Source organism: Bubalus kerabau, chromosome 14, assembly GCF_029407905.1.
Source record: "Bubalus kerabau isolate K-KA32 ecotype Philippines breed swamp buffalo chromosome 14, PCC_UOA_SB_1v2, whole genome shotgun sequence".
Lineage (NCBI taxonomy): Eukaryota > Metazoa > Chordata > Mammalia > Artiodactyla > Bovidae > Bubalus > Bubalus kerabau.
This window is the reverse complement of record NC_073637.1, coordinates 23966160-23978740: the sequence shown is the minus strand read 5'-3', so window position 1 is coordinate 23978740 and position 12581 is coordinate 23966160. Positions and strand designations below refer to the sequence as shown.

Sequence of the window (12581 nt, the reverse complement as noted above, 5' to 3'; positions counted from 1 at the left end):
ATGACAGTGAAAGAGGAGAGTGAAAAAGTTGGCTTAAAACTCAACATTCACAAAACGAAGATCATGGCATCTGGTCCCATCACTTCATGGGAAATAGATGGGGAAACAGTGGAAACAGTGTCAGACTTTATTTTTGGGGGGCTCCAAAATCACTGCAGATGGTGACTGTAGCCATGAAATTAAAAGACGCTTACTCCTTGGAAGAAAAGTTATGACCAACCTAGATAGCATATTGAAAAGCAGAGACATTACTTTGCCAACAAAGGTCTGTTTAGTCAAGGATATGGTTTTTCCAGTGGTCATGTATGGATGTGAGAGTTGGACTGTGAAGAAGGCTGAGCGCTGAAGAATTGATGCTTTTGAACTGTGGTGTTGGAGAAGACTCTTGAGAGTCCCTTGGACTGCAAGGAGATCCAACCAGTCCATTCTAAAGGAGATCAGCCCTGGGTATTCTTTGGAAGGACTGATGCTAAAGCTGAAACTCCAGTACTTTGGCCACCTCATGCGAAGAGCTGACTCATTGGAAAAGACTCTGATGCTGGGAGGGATTGGGGCCAGGAGGAGAAGGGGACGACAGAGGATGAGATGGCTGGATGGCATCACCAACTCGATGGACGTGAGTCTGAGTGAACTCCGGGAGTTGGTGATGGACAGGGAGGCCTGGCGTGCTGCGATTCATGGGGTCGCAAAGAGTCGGACACGACTGAGTGACTGAACTGAACTGAACTGAACTGAGGTTGTTGTAAAACTAGATCCCATAATTCCTTTTTTTTGGCCGCACTGCACAGCATGTGGATCTTGGTTTTCCAACCATCGATCAAAACTGTGCCCTCTGCAGTGGAAGGCCAAGTCTTGACCCTGGACCACCAAGGAAGTCCTGAGACCCTACAGTTCTCGTGCCTTCATTGCTGTAAGGAGGGCAGACCTCTTAGAGTCTGGAGGCTAGACCAGCAAAACCGGCTCCAATGGCCCCCACCATGCTGAGCAACCGAACTCTGAGCAGGGTCTTTGGCCTCAGGAATGTAGGCCCACAGCGCTGTCCCCCTGGCCAGGGGCTGAAGAGGCCGGCAACTCTGGAACCACCCAACCACCCCCCAGGACTACTTTTCCATCTTAAGCTCAGTTACTCAGTCATGCCTGACTCTTTTGGACCCCATGAACTGTAGCCCACCAGGCTCCTCTTCCATGGGATTCTCCAGGAAAGAATACTGGAGTGGGTTGCCATTTCCTCCTCCAGGGGATCTTTCTGACCCAGGGACTGAACCCGTATCTCCTGTGTCTCATGCATCAGCAAGCAGATTCTTTACCACTGAGTCAGCTGGGAAGCCCTAACAGGAAACTTAATGTAAAAATCATTTGTATTTTGGGACTTCCCTGGTGGTCCAGTGGTTAAGAATCTGCCTTGTCATGCAGGGGATGTGGGTTTGATCCCTGGTCAGGGAACTAAGATCCCACGTGCTGCAGAGCAACTAAGCCCAAGGGCTGCAACTACTGAGGCTAGGTGCCACAACTAAAGAATCTGTAGGTGGGAAGGAAGGTTCCCACATGATGCAACGAATATTCCATGTGCCACAACTAAGATGGGACACAGCCAAATAAATACAAAACCTTAAATCTCATTATCAACCTCCTCCCCCCAGACATGAAAGTCATCTACAAGGGTTGGGTAGGGTGTGGGTTGAACAATTTTTTCCACCAACTTGCATCAGAACAGCTATACAAGCTTGCATGGATATAGTCAAACAGCCCCAGAAGGCTTGGGAGCGCTGCATGTATTGCTGCCTTAGAAGAATGGATGGGTATCACAGACTCGTGTTCTGGCTCTGGAGCAAACAGCATCCAGTTAGCATCAGATGTGACAGGCGCACAACAGAGAAAAATCAAGAAAACAAGGTGTTTTCCTCCACTTCACTGTTGGACTGAGGTGCACACAGTCAAACCAAGACATTAGGAAGTCCAACTGCAAGGTGACTTTGCATGAGATGCCATTGTCTAAAATCCAAACACTGATACGTACTTGAGAAGGATTTTATAGTGTAAAGTTTATTAATAACTGGAAATTGAGCATTCCCAAACCAGCAAGGTCAATCAGCTGTAATAATCATTGAAATAACTCCAGTGAAATATCACTACCAGGTAATGGAGCATATTGCTCATTCTTCACAAATGACTCCCCACACAAATAGCTATAATGAAATCAGCTGGGTTCTATGAATTTGTAACTTCGGAACACTACCTTGCGCACTCAGTCACATCAGGCTTGGCTGTGATCAGCTGCTGCAGAAGCCCATTCAGTCGTACTGTGAACTAACTCACGCCATGCAGTGCTGTCTCTTTAAGTGGCTGCTCAAGTTAACATTCAGGGACCATCTCAGAAGTGCTGGGGAGTCAGTGACTCACGTGTAATGTACTGAATGCTAGGCTCTGACTCGACTGACCCCTATTAGCTGCTGCTGACACTATACGAATCTGAATAGAAGCTCACCCTGTGAGTCACCTGGTGCTGTAGCAAACCAATCTGCTGTATTCCCAGTTGGACCATGATTCACATGATAATCATAAGGGGATCTGACTTGATACATGTGATTTCAAAACTCAGTTCTGCTGAACTGACTTAGGAGCCTGCTAGAAAGTCACTCCTTGCTTAATGCCCTGGATTTCCATCTATGAACAAGTGTACAGAAATGCAAAACTGAGCGTAAGATAACCAGTTCACAACTGGAGAGAACCATGGTCTCCTTCTTCAAGGATGCAGATGCAGTTCCTAGGACTTTCCATGGTAGATACATCATTCCTGTGAATAACTTTGCAAGACCACTCACTTGAAAGGCTCTGCCACATCATTTTAAACCACTTATGTGAAGTCTGGGGGCTTCTCAGGTGGCACCAGTGGTAAAGAAGCCACCTGCCAATGCAGGTAGACTTAAGAGATGAGGGTTCGATCCCTGGGTTGAGAAGATCCCCCGGAGGAGGGCACAGCAACCCACTCTAGTATTCTTGCCTGGAGAATCCCATGGACAGAGGAGCCTGGCGGGCTACAGTTCAAGAAGTCACAAAGAGTCAGACATGACTTAAGTGACTTAGCATGTATACACATCATGTCATTTCTAAACCACTTATGTGAAGTCTAGACCTTTAAGCTGCATCTGTTAGTGAAAGGTGAATGTCATGAGCCGGCTCCATGCAGAAATGAAAGAACACCAGGACTTTTGGAACTGATGTTCAAGCGTCTGAAATGAAACCAGCCACCTGGGCCACTGCATTAAAATAAGAAAACTTCTTTACTTCTCTCACTCTTGCTTGTCTACATAATCTAGAATAAGAAAATCTCCTTGTATGTAATCTAAGTTGTGTATGACTCTTTTGCAACCCCACGGACTATAGCCAGCCAAACTCCTCTGGATCCATGAGATTGCCAGGCAAGAATACTAGAGTGGGTTGCCACTTCCTTCTCCAGAGGATCTTCCCAATCCAGGGATCGAACCCATGTCTCCTGCATTGGCAGGTGGGTTCTTTACCACTGAGCCACCTGGGCAGCCCAATCTTGGAAGACTTTCCAAAAACTCTCTTACAGACTAAAGACCTTTAAAGCCAGAAGAAAGGGGATTAAAAATCTAAGAAAAGGTCAAAAATGTTTTCTAATGTAAAACTGCTACAAGGGATTAATCAATCAAATGTGTTGAGTCCTGCCCAGAAGGCCACAGGGGCAAGGCTTCGCACCAAGGCCACAGAAGCGAAGCCCAGAATCAAGGTCACCTCTGAAGCTGACCAATCCACTCTGTAACCTTGCCAAAAGCCCCCTGATCATCACTGACAAGCTTCCTGACTCCCAATTAGGCAAAGATGTCCACTCCAGTAAACATCCTATAGCACCCCAACCAATCACCTGATGCCAACCTTCCAGCAGGAATTTTGTCTGAGGCTGTAAAAATTTACTATTAACCCACAAACACTGCTGGCTTTCCCTGGTCTATTAGGTGGTCAGACTGCTGTGCTCACAGTGCCCACTTTATCTCTGCTCTTTGTCCTTAATAAACTTCTCCCTTCTGAAATGCTGTGTCTGGAAATTCTTTTTCAACCCATGCTCGGACTGCCTCAGCAAAATGTAGGATATGAAATTCTAATGCTGTCTCTGCTTTAATCTGACACCTTTCCATACCTCGAACAAGTCATGTGGTCATATCTTCTGGTGTGAAGGGACCATGATTAAGGGGTCTGACAGTAGTAACAACATTACTGCCTGGCCTTTCTTATGTTGAAGATAACACATGCTTGTATATTTCTTCCTTCTGGTTTCCTATTTGTTAGAGGTTCATGAATCTGCAAGGGTTTCCCAGGTGGCTCAGTGGCAAAGAATCCACCTGCCAATACAGAAGACTCAGATTTGAACCCTGAGTTGGGAAGATCCCTTGGAGAAGGAAATGGCAACCCACTCCAGTACTTTCCTGGGGAATCCCATGAACAGAGGAGCCTGGCAGTCCTGGGGTCTGTCTGCAAGAGGGACTGAACACATGCGTACATCAATCTGCAGTCAACAGAAAATCACCTGTTTGGTGTGTAAGAGCCCTGGACATCGAGTCAGATCTAATTCTAATCCCATTTTGGCCTCTGTTTAGCTGGAGATGTCGGACAAGGCCCTTAACCTCTCTGAATGTTTCCACACCTGTAAAGTGAAGGAGGTAAGTGAGTAATCTGACTTTTATCATTCTATACTTTTGATATCGGGCTTCCCTGGTAGCTCAGCTAGTAAAGCATCCACCTGCAATGCAAGAGACCTGGGTTCAGTCCCTGGGTTGGGAAGATTCCCTGGAGAAGGGAAAGGCTACTCTCTCCAGTATTCTGGCCCGGAGAATTCCATGGACTGTATAGTTCATAGGGTCGAAAATAGTCAGACATGACTGAGCGACTTTGATTGGATTTTAGGAAAGTTAGCATTTCTAGCTCCCAAGTTTCCACATTCTCTTAATTAAAATGGACTCAGTGTAGTATTTTAATGCAGACATTGGATTTTCCAAATATAGCATGACCTAAAACATAGTGTTAATGCATATTTGTTTTACAAAGTGAAATATTTTGAAGTTTAGAGATAATCTTTTCTTCTTTTTAAAAATAATTTATTTATTTGGCTGCACTGGGTCTTAGTTGAGCCATTGGAACTCTTAGCTGTGGGATGTGGGATCTAGTTCCCTGACTAGGAATTGAACCAAGGCGCCCTGCATTGGGAACACAGAGTCTTAGACACTGGACCACCAGGGAGGTCCTGAGACAATATTCTTAAAATGCTATTTGAAGCTTATAAATAAATATAATAATTATTTGAAATAAAAGTCCATATAATGTAGAAATGTATTGTTTTTAAATTTAGATACTGACAGAAAACTTTTTCTATTTTCCTAATTTTGATGGACATCTTCTATTTCATTGGAGGGACTGATCCTGAGGCTGAAACTCCAATACTTTGGCCACCTCATGCGAAGAGTTGACTCATTGGAAAAGACCCTGATGCTGGGAGGGATTGGGGGCAGGAGGAGAAGGGGACGACAGAGGATGAGATGGCTGGATGGCATCACGGACTCGATGGACGTGAGTCTGAGTGAACTCCGGGAGTTGGTGATGGACAGGGAGGCCTGGCGTGCTGTGATTCATGGGGTCGCAAAGAGTCGGACACGACTGAACTGAACTGAACAGGGCTCTACTGCATTAATTTACTGGATGTGTGCCAAGTCGCCTCAGTCGTGTGGGACTCTTTGCAACCCTATGGACTGTGGCCTGCCAGGCTCTTCTGTCCATGGCATTTTCCAGGCAAGAATACTGGAGTGGGTTGCCATTCGCTTCTCCAGGGAATTTACTGAATGTTGGCAGTCAACCCATGGCATACCTACTTTTCTTATCTCTATTTTACAGACGATAAAAACTATGGCACAGGGAGGTTGAGTAACTTGCCTGAGGTCACACAGCTAAAAGGAGATCTGAATCTAGACAGTTCCTGAGTTCAGGACTTCTACCTATTACGAAATATTGTGCCTCCTACGCAATACTGATACATGATACAAAAGAGGCCACTAAACGTACAGGACGAGGCCCAGTAGAAAATCAGGTCGTGAGCAAAAGAGAAAAAAAAAAAGCTAATACTTTACAGACAGACCCTTTTCATTACAAATTTCCTTTGCCAAGTCTGGGGAAGAAGTCACACCCATTTCGTCAACTCGCACCTTTGTTTGGTCAACTTCGCGATCTGGAACCACCAGAAGGGAACTGAAGCCCAGCCACGCAGGGGCCCTGCGCTCCAGAAGAGGGGAGCTGACGCCGGAGGGTGACGAGAAGGTGCCCCCGCCTCCGGGGACAGCGCGAGCCCCACGGGCGAATGACTGCTTCGGCCCCGCTGGTGGCCGAGGGGCGTTCCGCCGGCGCCGCAGGCATCCGCTGCGGTCGGGACACAAGGCGCCCTCTGGCCAATCGGCTCGGCGGGGGCAGACAAAGAGCGCTCGGCCTCGGCCGGATTCTCGGGAAGAAGGGAAGTCGGGGTGAGTTCCCCCTGGAGCGCCCTCCTCCTCATGGACTGAAGCTGGGCCTTGGCGCCCACTCCTGCAGCCGGTCAACCGTGGGGGGCGCGGGGACAGAGCTACACTCCCGGCCTCGCCCCCTGCCCGCCGCCCAGGCTTTTCCCGATCGCTGGCCAGTCTCTGGGGCTCGCAAGCCACTCGGGTCCCCAGGCCCTACCCCAGTCGGCTCCCGCAGCATCGAGACCACCCCCCACACCCGCTGCCCACTCCTTCCAGCCCGCTGCCCCCACCGCTGTAGGGCCCTGGGCGCACAATCCAGTCCCGCCGGCGCCCCGCCTCCTCCGCTACCCCTCCCTTGCCCACTCCCCCACAATCCGAGGAGGGGAGTCGCGGAGCCCACCGACCCCCCAAAGCCCACTCCCTGCCGCGCGCCGCCGCCCCAGAGGTCCACTCCAGCCCCGGGCCCGCTCAGATCTCCGCAACCGGGGCGCCAGACTCGTTCCAACTTCCGAGCGCAGCCCGAAGAGCGCGGGCTACTAACCGCGCGGTTCCTGCAAGTAAAACACTCTCCGCGCCGCCTCCACCTCCTCCGCGCGGGCGAAGGGTGCCGACAGTTATGTCCATTAGGTTTTCAAGAGCTTCAGGGCCGACACAGAGTCAGACTCCCGGGGCTCCTTGGCGGGCGCCCGCCGGAGTGGAAGTCTCCACTTCCTCTCCCCCTGGGCGCACTGCCCGCCTCCGGCGCCCGAAGTTTCCCAAATCCGCTTCGGGTGTCAGTAGCCCACCCACTCACTGACGCCGGGCCACCGGGGTCGAATCCTGCGGACTCCCCGGCGGAGACCCTGGAAACGCGGTCAAAGTCCACGCCCGGCACCCGCTGCGCACTGACTCAGGCCTGCTCCCGCCACCGCCGTCCTGCCCCCGATGCGCTCCCCGCCCAGCCCCCGCCGCCCCGGGATCCGAGGTCTGAGCGCGAGTCCGGAAGGGAGAAGGAGCCGCTAAGCTAGCGGGTACTCACGGTTCCTCCGTCCACCGGGAGAGCCGGAGGGGTGGCTGGGGCCAGCTAGCCTCCGTCCTCTGTGCGCATGCGTCCCGCGAGTGCCTTATTTTTATTATAATTCCAAGTGCAGCCCTAGTTAAGCCCGCGATCGCCCTCCCTGGCTTTCCTCTGCCTTTGGCTCTCGGCCTTTCCAGTCGCCCTCTTCTCTCGCTCTTTCCCTCCCTCGGCTCTGCCTCTCCCCGCCCCTCTCTCCCCCTCCCTGGCTCCACGATCCCAGGGCTCGCCTCCGGCGGCGCGCTCCTCTGCGGCAAGAGCTGGGGGTTCCCATCCACGCCCGGACCGTGGTCCCTTTCTCCAGCCCCTGATTAGGAAGTACGGAGAGTGGGAACCGAAGAACCCCCTCGGCTATTCCTTACGCTGGGGTTCGCGGGGACTGGGTGGGACTCCGGCGTGCGGGAGAAGGAGCGTGGGACCTTGTGAATGGAGCTGTGGGAAGGAGGAGCCAGTGTGCGCGTAGGGGTGGGCCGCGCGCACAGGTGCTGCTACCCGGAGAGTCCGGCCGCGGACTGTCCGCCTCAGGAGGGCAGTCCCCACCATCTCCTTTCCCCCGAGTGCTTCTCCCAGCTCGCCCCCCACCCCCTCAGGCTGCAGCCTCAGCCTCCAACGGCCCGATACTGAAAAGGGGTTCCTCACCCCCTCCCCACCCGCCCGAGTGAGTCGAAGGCCCCACCTGGCTGGATGGCGGAGGGGGAGGGGGCGGGCGGGAACGAGCGGGGGGAAACTAACTCCTGACTGGAATCCGAGGAAGGAGGAGACCTGGAGGGTAGGGGGAACCCGCCGCCCAGCTCTACGGGCGCGGAGGCCTTAAGACCCCGGCGCTCCCTCGGGATCGAGACGCAGTCTGACTGCCGGGGCCGCGCGGAGAGCTAAACTGAAGCTGAAAGCCGACCTGACCCTAAAATAACATCACGTCATTTCCTCCCTGGCCACCCGAGCCCTCTGTAGCCGGGGGCTGGGGAGTGGGAGCGCGAGGAGGGGGCTGAAGCTTGTCCCGGGTAGGCTTGGAGTAGCCGGAGGAGAGCGACGCGTAAAGATGGAGAGTTTGAGAAGCCGCCTCGCGGAGGGCGGGGACCCCCTCCCTCTTCCGTAGACTCTGGAAGGAAGTGGTCCGGGAAAAGTAGACTCGAGGGTCTCCTGGGGGGAGGGGTGTGAGGCGGGCAGCCGGCCTCTTTTCCTTGAACGTGCGCTGCCGGGTCTGACCTTCCCGCTTGCCCTCCCGCTCTCCCCTTGCTGGCCCCACATGGTCAGTCCGAGTTAGAGAGGAACCCGGGATGCGGGCGTCCAGGTGAGGTCGCGGACTGTGAGACCACAGTACTCACGGGTATGGGCGAGCTCTGCCCGGCTCTGGCGTCCACTTCCCGAGGCAGACGTCCCCCTGGGGGTCGGCCAGGCAGTGCCAGAGCTGCCCTGAGCAGGAGCGAGAGGCGGCCCGGCCGCTCTTCGTGCCCCGGCGAGAGCACGGCGGCTGGCAAGGCGGGGATCAGGGCGGAGAAGTCCCGGCGCCGCAGGGGAGCCTCAGGAGGGGGTCGCCGAAGGAGGAGAACGAAGAAGCGCGCGAGGCCGGAGAGCGTGCCGGAGAGGAGGCTGAGCAGAGTCGGGGCAGCGGGCGAACCTAGGAGCTGTGCGGGGCCGGCGGGCAGGGCGAGAGGCGGGGGAGGAGAGAGACAAAACCACACAAGGTCACTGTGGGGTCCGGCTACAGACCGAAGATGAAGTGCAGAGTGCCAGTCTGCGGCATTTTGAGGCGTTACTTTGGGGGTGCAAGAGAAGTCGGTGAGAGCAAGAGGAAAAGGACTCTGCTTAGTTTCTCCCACCTCTCATTCCTCCCCTCTCTTCCCTCTCCGCCCCACCGCCTTCTCCTCCCACCCCCTTCTAACTGCGGGCTACTTAAGGTGTGGTCCTTGGACCGGCAGCTTGGATAATACTTGGGAGCTTGTTGGAAAACCAGAATCTCAGACCCTATCCTGACCCACCGCATCAGAATGGGAATGTTAACATTCCCAGGGAATTCTGAGACCCATTCCCTGTGAGGTGCAGTGCACAGCAGTGTCTGTGTTCACCTCTCTTGGTTCTTTCGAATTTGGTTGAAAATCTCCTACTTCACTTTTGGAACTCTCACTCTGCCTCATCCTCTCATCCTGCCTCTTTCCCTCGGTCTTGCTCCACATTCCAAAGTGCCCAGAGCTCTACTAGAGACAGATGAGGTCACCAGGGCCTGTGAGAAGTGTCCAGGGGAGGCCTGGTTACAGGCAGGCCACGGAAGGGCCTTCAGGCTAGAGGAAAATGCACTGGCGATTTGATTTCGGTTGTGCTGGGTACTGGGGTCAGGAGAGACCAGAACTTAGCACCATCTGCAGCCCCCTTTCCACACGCCCTGTGTCCATCTTATTCCTCCAGCGCATCCTGGAGGCAGGCCTCCAGCTGAGAGGCAGGCCTCTCACCCTCCACTTGTTGCATGGGAGATCTAAGAAGCTAAGGTAAAGATAAACTATTATTTTCTTGGTATGTATAGGTAAACGTTAATTTAGAACTCAGGGGCTCAGGACTCTACCTTGCTACCAACGCGACGGCTAACCGTAGGAAATTCTTATTCTTTGAGTTCATCCAATTCATTTACGAAGTAAAGGGATTGAACTTTGGCGCTTTGAGGTCACCCGCCTTGTTCAGGTTTTTGGAGCTCTCAGAGCTTCTTGGTCCACTAACATTTAGTGAAGTTACAAACCGGAACCTAACTCAGCCAATCCAAACAGCCCCCGCAAGCAAAATGAAAAGACAATTTAATGTGTGTGAAAAGCAAGAGCTAGTGGTTGCCAAGAAAAATAAAGGTGGAGGCGGGAAGCAGCGAATACAGGCGACCCGGGGGCGTGGCGCGCGTCCTGGGGCGCGGCGGCCGCTCTCCAGGGTCCTGAAGGAGGGAGCGGCCGCGTGGGCTTGGCGCGCGTCCCCGCTCGGCAGTGGCAGGGCCAGACCTGCTTCCTTTCCTCTGGTGGGAAGCGGGTGTCAGGAGGGAGCGAGGAAACCTAGCAACCCATTCTCATTCATGAGGCCCTTTCTGGGAAGCTGCCGGGCGCTCCGGCTGATTCGTCCTTCGCTCGTTGGTATGCTCCCGGCGAGAGAGAAGCTGGGTTTGCATTTCCGAGCAAGTTCACTGTTGAGCTTCCCTCATTACCTTTTCCTAGAGAACGGGGTCGTTCTCATAGTGTTTTCATTCTCCGCGTGCGGACGCTTCTCTCCCCTCCCCCACTTTCTGGACCTCCGCAGCGTTTATTTTAGGGGTTGGACCCGGAAATCCCCGAGCCTTCTGGATGCGCGCCAACGGCTCACTCGAGGAGGGAAGTGAGAGATGTGGAAAGAACCCAGAGCCGGCCTTGGCGCCCAGGGTCTGTCTCTCGGGGAGGGACGCAGGCGACCAGCCCCTGGGCGCGGGGTGGGAAGAGAGCGCGGCCGCGGCTGCGCCGCTGGATCCGGGCGGGATGCCGCTAGCCCCGGGCGCACCCGGGGACCGTGGGCCATCGGCCTTGGCAGCTCCAGAGCGGTGCCCGTGGCCGCAGGCCTATGCCACTATGCTAAGCAAGTCAAGAGAAAACAGGCCTGGTTCCCGGCGACCCGGAATTGGCAAGCCCACCCCTCGGCCTTCCCAACATGCTTCAGGCAAGCGCTGAAACAGAGCGGAGAGCTTAGAACCAGAGCCGCAGGCGCACCTCTGCAGAGCGCGCCCGGCTTCCGGGGCCCCGAAGGTCGCTCCACAGGCCTTTCGTGGGTCCCGGATTTTGAGTCTCTAGATCAGGTTTTCAAGTGGTTTTTCGAGAACATGGAACCTGTAACCTGACTCTTCTCCCTCCCCAGCCCTTCTTCCCGAGTTGCTGGATGCCCCTTCCTCGGCACGCTTCATTAGGCATTGCGCTGCGGTCCTGTGAGCCCAGACAGAGACGCTTGTGAGGGAAACTGCAGACATGTGCAGGCAGAATATAAAAGCCCAGCTCCTTTGGGCCTCTGGAGAAGTTCACCTCTTCCTCTTCTCTAGAGTGGTGTTTTCCCTCGGGTCAGCAGTCCGCTCCCCCCAGTTCTGGCTCCTGTCTTGCGAAGGACCGCCGGCTTCTCCAACTAGCGGGGGTGTGAAGGCTGGAGGCATCGGGTGCTGAAACCCAGCCATTTCCTTTGCTCGTTTTGGCAGGGTCAGAGCACGGAATATTAAAGCAGCCACAAAATTCGATCCGAGAAAAGTTATCCGAGGAGAGACCTTCAGCCGCAGGCGGTGCCGATGACTCCGAAAAGCCCGGTCTTCCTTTTAGGCCAGGTTCTGTATGACAGTTCAAGAGTTTAAGAAACAATTCCAAATGGAATCATCTTGGAATCTGTATTCCTAAAAGGACTGCTCCCAGGGACTCCAGAAGTTTTAGGGAATCCCTGATTTTGATGGGGAATCTGCTTTCCTAACTGTTCATGTTGCTTACTGAACTGCAGAGTCAATATGAACAGTCTCACCCCCTTCAAAAGGAAAATTCAGAAATGTCATTCACCCCTAAATAGTACATTTCATAAAGGAAACATCCATGGTGGAATTAAACTACTTATTTACCAAAAATTTATGCAAGCCTTTAAAATGAAAATCACAGAATGGAATTTTAAATTAGATTTAATTTTTTGAGCTGACCTATTTTTCCTGAACTTTATTTTTTAAAATTTTATTTTGCTGTGGTTTAGCCATACTATATATTTTAATTTTCTGTCATTGTAAGAAGTCGTTTTTCCATGACTGCAACAATCATATTAGTTCACAACTGCAGGGTTGCATGGTTCTACTTTTGAATATTTTAATTAAAAATGTAAATGAACTAAAGCATTTGTAAATAATAAGAAAAAAGGATCCATGTACCAAAGTCCTAAGACTTCAAAATCTTCCTCCCCCATCTTTCTTATTTGTTAGCTCATTTAAGAGGATGAAAAAGAAAAGAAATGAAAATAAAAGTAAACTAAAGTCTGCACTCTGTCTTCTGTAATATTCCATATCTCCAGAG

At 52.7% G+C, this 12581-nt stretch overlaps 1 protein-coding gene across 5 annotated transcripts in view; it reads right to left on the bottom strand.

Annotated features, from left to right (window-relative positions):
* The window catches only part of RGS20 (regulator of G protein signaling 20), a 49765-nt gene that overhangs the window by 19455 nt on the left and 17729 nt on the right, over nt 1-12581 (bottom strand). Inside the window, exon 2 of one of the 5 annotated variants that reach the window (XM_055545986.1) lies at nt 8883-9192. In XM_055545986.1, coding sequence (XP_055401961.1) covers nt 8883-9192 — 310 coding nt within the window. Of the gene's footprint in view, nt 1-6212; nt 6616-7521; nt 7657-7919; nt 7985-8882; nt 9193-12581 lie in introns of those variants that run through there. The other 4 variants (XM_055545987.1, XM_055545994.1, XM_055545990.1 and 1 more) reach the window with 4 other exon arrangements.